Below are 15,317 nucleotides of genomic sequence, written 5' to 3' on the forward strand. Positions count from 1 at the left end.
TATTTATGTTGACAAATTATGGCTATTGTGGAAAAGATTTTTTTTCAACATATTTGTGTGTTCGAGTGTTTTAATGAGAATATGTGATCATGTGTGTTAGTATATTATAGTGTTAGTGTCATATGTAGTATATTGTAGAAATAACCTCTTTTGCTGCAATATTTAACTGCTTTCATGCTGAACTTTGATGTGGCTTTATCTGCAGTAACCATTACGGTTTACAGTCATATTGTCTTGTGAATGAAGACATTTTTTTGTTGCTCATGTTTGATGTTCACTGTGTCTGCAACTAATAACTTTATTTTGTGGTTGACTTTTTCTGTTGATTTGTGGTTTTATAATTTTATTGTCTCTAAAAATACATACAGCACACAAGAAACCATCAGAGATCTGAAGTTGCTTGAAACACGATGTTTATTTACATCAGTTACAGGTGTTGCAGAGCTGTTCTTGAATGGGCCTTAGTTGGGTGGTCTTACATTACATGATACTCGACCCAGCTCCTAACTTGAGAACAACCAGTATGAAGTTCATCCATGGACTTTTTAAGCCCAGTTGCAGCACTTGCAGCTGTTATCAAACACCAGACCGGCAGCACAGTGCTGGACGTAGGTCTGTCCCTGGTTGCACTCATAGAAGTGGTTCTTGTTGGTTGGGTCGGGGTAGACTCCATTAGCCTTGCCAGCACAGAAACCAGATCCACCGCTGCTGCTGCCACCACTGCTGCTGCCACCACTGCTGCTGCCACCACCGCTAGGCTGGGGCTGGGGCTGAGCGTGGGTTGGGCTCACTGGAGGCAGGGGGTCAATACGAGCACTGCAGGCTGAGGAGAGAAATTAAAGAGTTAAAAAAAGATGTAAACAAGCCTCAGTATGTTAGGATATGTAGTTCATGCTTACAAGCTCCAGTTCCCAGTCCGCTCTTGATGGTGCTGATCAGGGGGTATTTTCCCTGGCCACAGAAAGTGCCACTGAAGTCATCAAGATCCAAGCTCCACACCATGGCTCCTCCGAAACCGCTCTGCTTCAGCCACTGAATCTGTAGAGCACATTAGAGGCAAAACAAAGTGTTAAAAAAAACTTTAAAAAATCAGTGTTTCTGTCAGGAATTCAGATAATGAAGTACCACTTCATACCTTAATCTGGAAGCTCTTAACATTGTCATATCCAACCCAGGTTCCCTGGTTGTAGGCATATGGCACCTGCTGGGGGGCGTCCCAAGCCTGAGTGGCTCCTTGCTTCAGGAAGGTGCAGATCTGATGGGAGGGAGAGATTTAAGGTTAGGGATCTACACAACACATGTGCATACAGTATATTTCCCCGTCGTATACTGTAGTATATGCAGAAAAAAACTAGCACAAACCTCATAGTAGGCCCAGAAGCCAGCCTGACGGGTGAAAGGTCCAGCAGGTCCAGGTCCACTGGCGGGAGCGCCCACAGCAGTGTTAGAGGAAGCCAGACGGAAGGTGTGGCCGTAGGTGGGGAAACCAACCAGCAGCTTCTCAGCAGGGGCACCGTTGCTCTTCCAGTAGTTCATGGCGTAGTCCTACACATCAGAGAGTACAGGCTGGCATGAGAGTCTGTTTTGTAATAACATTTGTATTAATTTACAGCAGGAGTGCTCACTCACCACATTGAAGTAGATCATGGATCCCTGGTCAGCAGGGCCCTTGTACAGTGGGCTGTTCTCTCCAACATTGTGCTCCCAAGAACCGTGGAAGTCGTAGGTCATGACGTGGAAGTAGTCCAGCACACTGCCAAAGAAACAAACATGAGGATTAATGTTTAGTGATGGTTGTTCTCTGGACAACAAATGTGACAGAATGTAATGTTTGCATGTGTCTGCTTGTGTACTTACGCTCCGATCTGGGCAATCTGGTAGCCAGACTCGATGGTTCCCTTTCCAGCAGAGACGGCAGCAGTCAGCATCAGACGAGGACGGTTGGTCTTCTTGCCCTCAGCCTCGAAGGCGCTCATCAGCTCCTACAGACAGACGAGAGAGAAATGTTTAAAGTTTCTGTATCGTCTTTTTCTTTTTAAACTGAGAAAGTTTTGTAGATTACAACCTTAATTTCAATGGCTACTATCATCCAGGTGTCTTTAGCCAACAATGTTATTTTCACCCAGGCAAAGACAAACCATGTTCTTTTCATCAACCTAACCAAGTATTTTGTCTGTCAGTGAAAATAATCATTCTAAGAAATGAAAATATCATCTAAATCTAAAAATTAAAAATCAATAATGTCCCAGTTTCTCAGGGTTGGACTTAAACCTCAGTCTCCCAGGAGAAAGTCCTGTGTTTAACCTATTCATCCAACATAACCTCCTCGCTACAGAGACAATGTCAATCTTTGACTATTGACTATACTTTTATCACTATGGGATCTCCACAACAGATATATAAGTGTGTGTGTGTGTGTGTGTGTGTGTGTGTGTGTGTGTGTGTGTGTGTGTGTGTGTGTGTGTGTGTGTGTGTGTGTGTGTGTGTGCCTATGTGTGTGGGTTTGCAATGGTGGTTTGCCTATTTCCACCCACAAACTGGATCGTCTATAGCCATAAACTGAATAGCAATATAACCAACCTGGACCAGGACGGTGTAGCGCTCCTTGTCCGCAGGAGGAGATCCACGAGAGCCAGGGTACTCCCAGTCAATATCCAGACCATCAAACTGGTACTGACGCAGGAAACTGATGACGCTGTTGATGAAGGTCTGACGGTTGGCGGCAGAGGAAACCATGGCGGTGAACCTGGAGACACAAAGACAGTGTTTCTGTTTGTGCTATAAGTTTGTCTTGGTGAGAATACTGATGCTCATTTCATTACTATAGTACTCACTTCTGAGTACCAAAGTTCCATCCTCCGATGGCCAGCAGGGTCTTCAGGTTGCTGTTCCTGCAAGAAGCAACAACATCCACTTTAACCTCTGTGTGACTGCAAGCTTGCATGTAATAATGGGAGTTGTAATGTATGGTGGAATCACACTATCGGGGGCAGACTTATTGATTTGACCATCTTACGATACATTACGATACCATAATAGTAATGGTAAAATTATTACTACCGTATAGTAAAAGCATTCAATTTCAAGCTAAGCATAAAAGAGAGGCATTATCAGCACAATGTATTTAAATTTACTTAAAGTCTGTTCTAAGTCGAGATGTTAATTCATAAAAAATGCTGGATATTTCAGTCAATAATAATGTATCATATTTTAATTGCTATAGTTGTGAGCAAAATCTGAGTCTGCAACATAACCATTAACATTTATCTGACAGATAAATGTAGTACTGCAATGTTTTCCCCTCAAGTAAAAGTACACAGTAAGTGTGTAGTATAAAACTGACTTGCATAAAGTGCTTAGGGGGCCTTTTGTAGGTAATTTCATGGTACAATGAGTTAGAATGCCAGCATAATTCAATATATTTCATATCTAAGTATAATAAATCTATAGCTTTAGGTGCCCTTTTAGTTGGGGGTTCCAGGCAGTTATCTACCTTATTTAATGGTAAGTCGTGCCCCTATGCAATATAAGCATTTGTGTATACTAACTGGTTCTTCAGGGCCTGGAACTGTCCGTAGAGTTTCTCATCGTCCCACTCGTAGGTCTTGATCATGTTGGAGTCCATTCCAGCAAAGGCATAGATGAGGTGGTCACAGAGACATGGGTCAATGTTGGTGGGGAAATACTTGCCTGCTCCGGGACGGTACTGTCCCCAGTTAGTGAAATAACAGGAGAGGATGTAGGATGATCCTGTAATATATGGAACAATCAGGATTATATTATGTCTTCCAATTCAAATAAGTTGACATATTTCACACCAGAACTGAATGGATAAAAGATTTATTTACCTAGCTGCACATGCAGCAGGAGAGCCAATCCTGCAGAAAGAAGAGGGCAGAATTAGAGAAGTGAGGGGAAAGGTTGAGTCAATCTGCATTATTCACAAGATAAAATAAAGTTAAGATGTGTAGTAACAAAGTTTCAAAAGTTTCAAAGAGCAAGGAGCTCAGCTTACCAACGCAGATAAGTAGCTTGCCCATGGTGCCTCTGTACAACGAACTGAGGGCCAACAGACTCTTTTATACTCCTCAGTTCCTCGCCATATCTGCATTATGTGACAAATATGTTTGATGTGGTTTAACTACTCAGCAAAATGTAAAAGTCAAACTCATTGATTTGTTTGTATAAGACCAGTTTTGCATTGGCAGAAAGCACTGATAACCTTCAGGTGTCTTTTGATAATAATATGATCTGATTAAGTGAGATATTTTCAAGGTTATTGTTGTTACCCAAAAAGTGCAGTACACTACAGTAACATTTTTAATTAAGTTTTAAATATATGCTTAAAAGTCACAGTGTTGCATTTCCAGTATTTCTCTGAAATGTGATTAGTCTTCTTGTTCATGAATGTTTCTAATATTTACACTCATTTTTATGAAGGTTCTAGAGGTGAATTTCACTGAAACCCAAACACTCCTTGGACAGGAAAATTTGCGTTGCACCATGTTCCATTTGCGCATGTTGGTCGATACTGATGTTTACTCAGTTGTCCTTACGTTCTCTGTACATGCCTTATCACGTCGGACATGGTTTAATATCAGTTATTAATGCTGATCTGTCCTGAAATAAACCGTGTTGTTCGTCATATTACAATGGAAAGCAGCTTGATGTTCTGTCCTTGAACGTGGCTCAGCAGTTTGGTGATTGTATTGCGATGTGGATTCTTAAATCAGACTTACACTGGCTGTGCCTTTTAAATCTTCATTAGCAGACACTGACTAATGTTTTATACTCAAAGCCTCTTTTGTGGTCCATAACTTGTAGCATTTTATTCATTGGTTAGATGAAAAGTTTAATTTCATAATATTTGCTCATAAGATGAAAACAGAAAAAGTGTATTTCAATAATGATAGGCAAGGATGGGGCCAAACACAAATCTGCATAAATGATCTGCATAAATTAAAACATGGTATACTCTTCCCAGTTTTGAATCCATATCAACATAGAACAAATATAAATTTTGAAAAACAACAACTGCTAAAAGTAGTGATGGGGAACAATTATAGTTTGATATTTCTCATTAGATTTTTGTTTTAGTTTGTTTTCTTTTGTTATTTTTTTGTTTTCAGTTCAGTTTAGTTTCAGCTAGTTTAATTAGCTCCTTTCAGTTTAGTTTTTATTGTTTTAAAATGTCCTGTTTTAGTTTTTTTTTTTTTTTTGTTGTTGTTGTTGTTGTTGTTGTTGTTGTTGTTGTTGTTGTTGTTGTTGATTTTTCTCTATGATAATGTGGCCAGTATTGGAGTAATATTTCACAATTTCAGAATAGGTATTGCAATACAAACAAAACACTTTTTGACAGACAGACACAGGGCTGCACCAGTGAGCAGAGAGGACCTATGTAAAAGTTAATAAATATTATATTCTTATGATATGTTTCTATGACGACCGCATGCCCAGTTTCCCACTTACACCAGTGAAAATGTGAGATGTCATGGTGGGGATTTCACTTGAGCTGATGTGGCGGCTTTTAAATTAGTCGCTCTTCCTGTTTTCTTAGATACCACTGCCTCACAGAGACGTGCTACAGACGGTGCACATCTGTCGTGTCTTCACTGCAACTCTGCATCGAGATTCAAGGAATTACTACTTGAAAAAGTAACAGTTACAGTAAAACTGTGTTTCACACTATAATGGTTTCATTTAGACTGCGGATCATATGCAGGCCGCACCGTGGCAGGTGATCTGTATGGGCCAGTGATGATTCATTATACCCCTTTTTTTCCACACATACAGTAGTTTTAGTTTTGTGTCTAGTTTAGAAACCTTCTGTAGTGACCTTGGTGGGAAACACATTCTCAGATAAGACATGTATAGCTGCATCTTATGGGTTTGGATGAGAAGAGTTGCAGATAGTAGATATTTCAGTCTGGACCAAAGTGGTGGACCGGCAGACATTGTCATCCCCAGAGCCACACTGCAGGGATGACTGAAAAAAATAAAATAAAATAAAGCACATCATCAGGACCGAGCCAGTATCTAGTACAGGTCTCCACACAATGCCATGAAATAGCATTTCCAAAGTAATACACAATCAACACTGGGCAGCACAGCACGTCCTTGCTTGCACTCTAAATTCAATTTGAGTGTCAACAGCAAGTATTATCACCACTAAAAACAGCAAAAAAAAACAAACATCCTCACTACTTGCTAAACAGTGTGTGAAAAATATTAGCTTATTGCACAAGAGTTTCAGCATTCTGTGGTTCATCCAGCCCATACTGGAGTCTATATATATTGTCATTGTTTTATGTGGCTGCATCATTGTTGCATCATTACTCATATGGAAGTGTATTATGGGTCCATTTGAAAAAGATTTTTCTTGTTATTTGTTTTTATCAGTGTCTCCTCAATAAAGTGGAGAGGACATCTCTGGTTGGATTGCAGTTGTCAAATGTGGGTACTTCAAAATGTCCCTCAGAGTTTTACTTTTAATTACAGCAGAAGTGTTTTAAATGGAGCTGGAAGGAAGAAGTAATTTTAATGAATATCTAGCCAGTATCTAAAATAATGATAATAAGATAATATATAGTATGGATACAAACAAATCCGAATATGTCTGTAATCACAGATAATACAATTGAAACAAATATCTCTTCTGATTTTCCTGGTTATTATTTGTTTTAAAAAAAATCTTTTATCTAAGTACACTCTCACACAAGTACTTAATTTACTATAATATTACTATAATACATTATAATATTAATATATGTATAATATTCTTGTACTATGAACTGCAGTAAGATTAACACATCAAGAAACATGAACGCAGCATCATTGCAATTAAGACTTTCCCATTCAACCAAAGGATTTTTTTTAACATCTCTACTGTAAAGAGTTTCTATTTTCTAATATCCATATTATCAATATACATTGCTTATGAATACGATGTTAAAAAATACAAAGTTTGCCCAATTTAACGTGACTTCCGGAACAAACTACACCTATGTCCAGTCTTCTATGTGAATACAGAAACAGAGGCATATAATTTTGTTGGTTTGACAGATACAGATACAGATACAGATAATGATGCCTCTGTGCACCTCTAATACACAGTATGTGCATGATTGTTTTGAGAGTATATAGTCAGTGTTAGATGCACTACCAAATCTCACCACCAGATAGAGTCAATGAGCTGTGTACTGTGGAGCCCATTTCGGTACATTTTGTTATAAGACTGTAAGGAACATGAGACTATTTATTTTTGGATCAATACCGTCACCCCTCTGGTGATCCCATCTGCTCTTTGAAATGGTCAAAACTTTCAAGTACACTGCGAGCAAGACCGGTCTTAAACCCTGAAACAACAGATCTTGTTCTTTTCTGCTGTAGAGATGAATTACGTTGAACTTACTGAACCGCAAACCAAAGTCTTTCACCATGGCAACCAGGCACAGGGAACCGGCAGCTAAACACAGACCTGTTGCCATCTCCCACACACACACACACACACACACACACACACACACACACACACACTCTGTGCTAGTTAATTGAAATATGACACATGGAAGTGATGAATAATCATGACTAATCATAACGTCGTCTTTGTGAAGGCACTGAAAGACACCCACTGCTCTCTGTGTATAAATCAACATACTACAGAATAACAGTGAAGCTCTGTAATTATAATACATTAATTCCTATTTTCAGGTCTTCCCCAGCGGCGGAGCAGGTGTGATTAAGTTGTACAATTAGCAGTCATTCTCCACAGTGTGTGATTTTCCTGTGAACTTCCTCAGAGATGTAGGAGTGCATATTTTAGTGTTCTTTCTTTGCTGTTTTAGTCTGAGAGAATGTTAAAAGGCATTAAACTGTACAGTATGATGTACTTCATCAAAATGTGAATACTGTGCAAAATGTGAGTAGCACTCAGTGTTCAGTTCTCTCCATCTATCTCTGTCCCTCTGCCGCCCCTCCACCCTCCCTCACGTAAAAGGCAGGCTTCTCAACAACCCGTCGCTATTAGATACTGCTGGGCTTGTCACCATGGCAGCAAAGTCTCAATCATTTTTCTCTCTCTGCTGCCATGTTTCTTTCTATGTGCATGTACACACTTGCTCACATATACGTTTAGCTGTGATGTTGGAGGGTTGTCCTTGAGTCTCTGAGCGTTCCCAGGTCCAGCTGGAGAACAATCCACCTGTGAACAGAATTCAAATGCCGCAACAGGGGAAGGGTTGCTGTGCCACACATTAGCGCACCACATTTCTACATGTTAACATGTAACCAATGGCATTGTGTGCTAGCATGTGCAATATTGTGCATCATGGGGTAGATTTTTGCACCCAACTCTGTGTGTGTGTGCGTGTGTGTGTGTGTGTGTGCGTGTGTGTGTGTGTGTGTGTGTGTGCATGCAAGCTTTTTCTGAGAGCCTAAACCTGAGACAAGCCTCTGATCAGATCTACTGAAAACAGAGTCAGTTTACTTATAACACCAGTGAAAGTTATTTAGGCTCACTGACGGCTGAAAACACACTCAGATATTTGTCACATGGTGCCTGAGTTTTCATCACTGCTGCAACACTCTTGGGAATAAGGGTTCCAAAAGGGCTGAGGTTCTACCCAAACCACTTTCTTCCAAAAAAAACATTTTTGAAGTAAAGGCTCATCAAGGGTTCTTTATAAGACTAAGGAATCCGTTAAGAACCTTTTCATCCAAAGAACCCTTTTAGGATGAAAGAGTTCCTCAAGGATTGTTGAAATCCTTTAAGAAATCTTTTGCCAAGGGTTCTTTGTAACAAAATATAAGATGGTTCTTGGTAGAACCCCCTGAGTGGGTTCTTGATAAAAATCCTTGGAATATAAAGTTTCTCAGTTAAACCCCCCCAGGTGAGTTCTACATAGAGCTCATGGAATATAAAAGAGGTGTGTCTAGATAAAACCATTGGAATACGAAAGGATTCTCAGTAGAACCTCCTGAGTGGGTTCTAGAAATGCTTGGAATATAAAAGGGTTCTTGGTAGAACCCTCTGGGTGGGTTCCACATAAAGCTCATGGAATATAAACAAAGTTCTTGGTGGGTTCTAGATAAAACTCTTGACATATAAAAAGGGTTCTCAATAGAACCCCCTGGATGGCTTCTTGTGACCAAACAAGTGTAGAACCTCTTATCGGGGGTTCTGAGTGACCCCTTCACAGATGTTCTAGGTACAACCCTTATATTGGGTTCCAGGTAGAACTGTTTGAAAGGGTTCCGAGTGGTATCTTTATAAAGGGTTCTACCCCTGTGTCCCCTATGGGAACCCTTTATGGTTCTAGTTAGCACTTTTATTTCTAAGAGTGAAGGATAGTTCTACTTCTGTTCCTTAAAATCAGACACACACACAGTTATTGCTCCACGGATTTACACTTAAAAACATTTTGTTCATCCAGTAGAACCATTTAAAAAATCACATTTGACTCCAGCATCATACATGATACTGTATCCTCAGCCACACTGCAAGAAAAGAACACCAGACGTGACTTGAATTCTCCCGTCTGCCGTCGACGATGTCCCCAGCAGTTGACGTCAGCTCGTGGAAGATGAAATTAACACACGGAGAAAAAAGAAAAGGTGAGACAGAGAGAAAGAATTGAGAGAGTGAGTGAGGACAGATAAGAGGATAGGCAGAGCTGATTTTCTTTCTCCAATAAAAGCGACAACCCCCCAGTGTTGCTATGGCGACCTCCTCTCTCTCCCTTCCTTTCAGCGAGCTACCACTTATCCTTGCTGCCTTTCAGTCAGCAGGGCATGTGGGTGTGTGTGCTTTTGTGTGTTGGCTCCTGAATGAATCAAGCAAATGAAGGGGAAAGCCATTAGAGAGCCGAGTCAGACACACACACACACACACACACACACACACACACACACACACACACACACACACGGACATGTATACACATGCACACAATTAAAACACATTAATATGAGCCCACAAGCTGCAAAAATGCTTCATACTTTTGAGTTATTTTCTTTTCATTCTCTCTTTTTTTGCTCATTCGTCTCAGTATATTCTGCAGCAGTTCATCCTGTTTTTCTTTCTTTCACAACCACTCTGCCTGATTTTCAGTCACCACACACCCACTCACATACACACATATCCTTTCTACCACTACTTCCTGTAAATGTGAACTACAATGAAAAGAAAAACGATGAGGATATATACTGTACAGGGAGCTATATGAGTGTCCAGTTTTTCTCCATTAGCAAAAGGTCATGATCATAAAAGCAAAAGGGGAATCCTATACCATGACACAGAATCACCTCAAGTATCATGAAAACCACAGTTACAAGTATGCAATGCTCTTAAAGGACTGTTCAGATTATTTGAACTCAGGTTGTATGAGGTACTTATCCATTGTCAGTGTATTAGCTACAGTAGATGGTGTTTGGTACAACCCCAGTGAGGAGAAGCAGAGATGGGCACCAGCATGGAAGCAAAGCACTGCTGTGGACAAAGTCAGCAGCAACATATATTTTAGTTACCAATTTAAAAAAAAAGGCCAAACTAAAATTAGTTTAAGTGTACATTATTTAGAATATTTTCACTGCTTTACTTATTTGTCAGACAGCCTTTTCTGATAAGAAACTGTCATAAAATAAGACAAATACCGCTCTCTCCAAACCAACCAAACTCCACAGGCAAATCGGTAATTGTACCTTGCAGGACATGGGAGTTGTTGGTTAGTTCATTTGTGTTATTTGTGTTATTGTGTCACTCCAGTGAATCTAAAGTAACTTTTCAAAGCAGAAAAATCACTCAATAACAAAAACGAACTAACAGATCGAAGCAGCAGTAGAACAGCTACTCCTGTGTCCTGCAAGAGAAAACAATACTGATTTCAATTATGGAGTGTAGTTGGTTTGGAGAGAGTGATATTTGGCTTATAATTATGATTTGGAGAAAGACTCTCTGACAGCAAGGTAAAGCAGTGAAAAAATTCTAAACATAGCATAAGTGTTTTTTAAGGTGGACCTTTTTGAAGTGGCTACAATATGATTTGTTGCTGAACCGGTGTCAATTTGCCGTGCCATCTACTGCAGGTAATACACTGATTATAACCTCATAAAACCTAAAACTCAACCATTTGCTGGGTGGAAAAAATACAGTAAATGCAATTCATGTATTAGATCACATTACAGAGAAAGACAGCTTTACTGTAGTTACACTAGTCTGAACTTTAAAAATACATGAGCACACAAACATGGTCACACAGACCAGTTTTTGTATATTATTCATAGCTCTTGTTTTCATACTGTGGATGAACTGCTCAAAGTCCGTATGATTCAACATCAGCACTGCTGTATTTTTCATCACTAACCAGAGGGTGTGTTTTTATACACCTGTCTTCACTCTTCACAAGCACTTGATTTAATAAGCTCTCTTAGTGCTAAAATAAAAAACACACATCCTCAGTCAAGTTTATGGCAGCATCGTTTGACTCAGTAAAGACTGGATGTCATGCCGAATATCCATATAACCATTGGTATCCATATCTGGTGAGACAAAGATGTGATATGCAGTCTCAGAATCCACTAATGGCCAAATTTATCTCTTTAGATATGGTGGCAAAGACATAAGTGCCCTCAGCAGACATTTTTCTCTCTGCAGGTAGAATATTTTGCATGTGTAACAACTAGTAACATCCTGCATTTGTGTGCAACTTTAGGAGTGGTCTCTGCACTACAAATGAGAATGGATAACAAAAGAGCGTTTGCTTTGTTGAGTCACATTAGTAAATGTGTTTAATTTTGATTCAAGGATTCTTTCAATAAACATTTCAATCTTGCTCACAGGAAGTAGGCCGCTGCTTTGAGGCTGCCATTGCCATCCTATTTCAGTTGTCATTCGCCTCCTCCTCTGCTACTGTTCTCAAAGTCTTCATCTCTGTGTGGAATAGCAACGATCTCTGAACTCTGTACATGCCAAAAATGGCAAGTTGCTAACAGTACAGCCATAAACAAGCTAGCAGGTTTTGTGATTGTAATGTTAGGGCTCACCTGTGTTATTTTTTTTCCCAAGACTGTTCTGCCCCGTCCCATCCCACAGTGCTGTGATTGGCTACTACCACTGAGCGCTATTTCTTGCTGCCTCGACAGCGTGTCCGTGTGACCACCAGAGAGCTTTTTTAATGTTGTGAAGAGGTCTATTTTAACCATAAATCAGTATTTCTTTCAGAAACCTACCCAAGTAGATTTTATGCCTAAACATAACCACAAAGTTTTCTTGCCTAAACCTACCAAAGTAGTTTTTGTGCCTAAACCCAACCAAACTGTGACTGAAAACTGAAAATAATAAGTCAACTATGTGAAAAATATATAAATGAATAAATAAAAAGTTAAAAGCATCATTTAGCTTCACACGAGACACAAAGACCATTCTCCTAGGTGAAAGTTCTATTTCTGATCCATTCAAATACCATAACCAACTTGTTTAACTTTTTGCCAGCCAACACTCACACTCACAGCCAATCACAGCACAGCCCCCCCTTTACCAGAATGATAGCGGGTTCAGCCAGACCTTTCTCCAGCTCTAAAGGTAAGTGAGTGAGACTACAAACATCCTCACATACATGGACAGACACACTAGATATGTAGCGATAGAGAAAGTGAAAATATCAGATAAGTACCCTTGAAATCTGCACGTGACCCATACCTACATGTACCTAAATCTCAGGTTTGCCTTTCCACTGTAAACAGAACGTTTCCAGCAGATGGGAAGACTTGGTCTTGAGAAGCTGTAGCATTTATTAACTGACACACTGTAACTATATGCTGTACATTTACTCCCAAATTGAAAGCTTGCTGCTAACCTTTTCCTCTTCTCCGCTTATATTAACTGTCACTTTTCTGCTGCCGTCTCTCTCATTCGCTCAACTACATGCTTGCTACGCACACAGGTTTCGTGTCCGTTCTTCTCAGTATGGGGTTGTTTATTCCAACTAGGAGACAGGCATTGTTTGAGAAAAGACTGCAAGCAGCAAGACAAAAGACTGCTGGAGAGGACAGTTTAAGAAATCCTGCATCCTACAAGACCACTCTGGTTGCTCTGATTCTCTCTGACCGATCAGTGGTCTGCAGTGTTTGAACTCTGCCTTTTAGTATCAGCTCAGAAATGAAAAAACAGGACAGAATGGACTGGTTCCATTGGTGCCATTCACAATTTTTGCCAGTGGAAATGCAAGATTAACCATTCTTAAGTTTAACAAACAGGACTGAACAGTACCAGGAAGCAGGTTCAGTGAAAACTCTGAGTTTGTTGAGCTTCAGATAAGAGAGATTCTGGGTTTTCTGTTTCAGACAGAGAGATTATTTAAACTACAGGTGAGTTACTGTACAAACTGACTCTGTGAACCTAACCTGCTCGCTGGCAGATTTTCTTTAAAAGTGTTGTAGAGCCTGAAGGAGCTCTCTGACACACTGTTTCATATCTTTATTCATACAGTCACCTGATGCATCAAAACATGTCAGCATGCATTAATTAACCATCAAAGTCCCATTACCCAAGGACAATCTTTAACATGATCAATGATCAATTATAATCAATCTTTCATCAATGTAATGACAGAGACAGTGATTTGTGACATCATGGATTCATCCTCAGCTTTGACCAAAATGTATGCATCACCTTTCTTTACAGTGTGACTGTGTCAGCATGAATTCAGGCAGCTGGCAACAAGTTTCCCTGCACTGAAACATTTACTGTACATTATCACTGTAGTAATAATCACTATTTAAATAAAAATTAATCTGTCTCAAGCTTTAGATACATTAGTAAAACACTGATCAATAAACAATCATTTATCATATTATGATCGGTCACACTGATGGAACATTCCTATTATAGTTATCACATCATGTTGGCGATAACGTGAATATTTGTGGGTGAGGATGACTGTGGTGCAGCTGAAACCACTTTATAATTCTGAAACTGGATTAATATTTTTTAATATAGGGCTCTAAATCATCCCTTAACTATATAGTGTAAATGATGAATGAATAAAATATAAGTGCTTTAACTCCATCACTGTTTTTAAGATAAATATCATGGTTCACATTTGCATGCATTCATATTTCTAAGTATGTCTAATTTTTTTAAACCTGCTTTCTGAAATAGGCCCCTCGACTGGAGTGCTTGGTGAAAAGCAGCTTCAGTAACTTTGTCTATGGTTTACTGCTGGGCAGGTAACATACAGCAGGTTTTTAGAAATGTTTGGGCTGGACTCAGATGCTTTGTGGGTTGAAACAATGACGATGAGAGTGGTTAAGTCTGAACAGTTATGTCTTGGGTCAAAGAACCAAAACTAGAGTTAGGTGATAATTCCCTGTGGATTGATTGCCATGAGTGTTACTTTTCATATTTCATGTTGTTGCTTGATCCTTTGTTAATATAAACATATAGCAGCTTTAAAATTATTTTTGGTAATAATCACAGATCAAAACAGATCCAATTCCTGATTCTGTGTCAGGACCTGTCAGGTAACCAATAAGCAGCTGAATTGAGGCCAGTGGTAATTTTATTTTAGTCATGTTGTGCAGCCTGAGCTGCCCGCCTCATACATCACCAGATCTCACTGCATTAATTCGAAAACCTGCTTGAAGTTTTCAAGTTTACTCTCAACACTCACATGTGCACCGCTGCTTTAACTACAGGTGCTATTTGTACAAACTTCAGCCTCAGCCTGCCTCACACCATTTGTTTGACACGCAGAGTGTCTTTTCCTTCCAAATTAATTCTCATGGGAGGTTACTAACAGTGCTGCATCCATGCTATTTACCATGTAACTGCTGTATCCCTGCAGTCTGGAGCAATCCACAGAGTAGAATTATACCTCCATTCCAGGACAGTCAGTGCCTTCGTCATTTTCATAATGACATAAGTTATTCCTCACAGAACCATGGTGATGTTATTGAAAATATATGCATGCTGCAGTAAGTCTGAGTGCCTCTCAACGTCTGCACACATACTGGACTAAATTACTGTTCTTTCATACATAAATTACCACCAGTAGCCACCACCTGTCAATTTGGCATACAGGAGCTGTTAGAGCTGTTAGAATATAAGAACTTAAGAATCAGAAAACACTGAGACTTCGGTAATCAGAGAAATTAAATAAACAGTACCTACTTGTTTTTAGTTATTGTTTCTCCTTTGTGTCTTCTGTTGCTTACCAGTATGTACAGAAGGTCTTAATTAGTTGATCAGTTTCGTCTCTTGACTACTTTCTATTTTTCACTGTTATAATGACAGATTGTGCCTTGGAAAAAAAAATGAACTG

General features: G+C 39.6%; 1 protein-coding gene across 1 annotated transcript; it reads right to left on the reverse strand.

Annotated features, from left to right (window-relative positions):
* Positions 1-396: 396 nt before the first annotated feature.
* LOC146331472 (acidic mammalian chitinase-like) lies at positions 397-4,141 on the reverse strand. The gene is made up of 11 exons (XM_084731491.1): positions 4,016-4,141; positions 3,849-3,878; positions 3,549-3,750; positions 2,835-2,891; positions 2,581-2,746; positions 1,858-1,982; positions 1,630-1,753; positions 1,363-1,545; positions 1,136-1,255; positions 900-1,038; positions 397-823 (listed from the first exon to the last, which is right to left on the reverse strand). The coding sequence occupies exons 1-11, from the start codon at positions 4,038-4,040 to the stop codon at positions 546-548; spliced, it is 1,449 nt and encodes a 482-aa protein (XP_084587617.1). The 5' UTR covers positions 4,041-4,141; the 3' UTR covers positions 397-545.
* Between the last annotated feature and the right edge of the window lie 11,176 nt (positions 4,142-15,317).

The sequence above is a fragment of the Lutjanus erythropterus genome, chromosome 2 (genome assembly GCF_056507025.1).
Source record: "Lutjanus erythropterus isolate fLutEry1 chromosome 2, fLutEry1.hap2, whole genome shotgun sequence".
Taxonomy (NCBI): Eukaryota; Metazoa; Chordata; class Actinopteri; order Lutjaniformes; family Lutjanidae; genus Lutjanus; species Lutjanus erythropterus.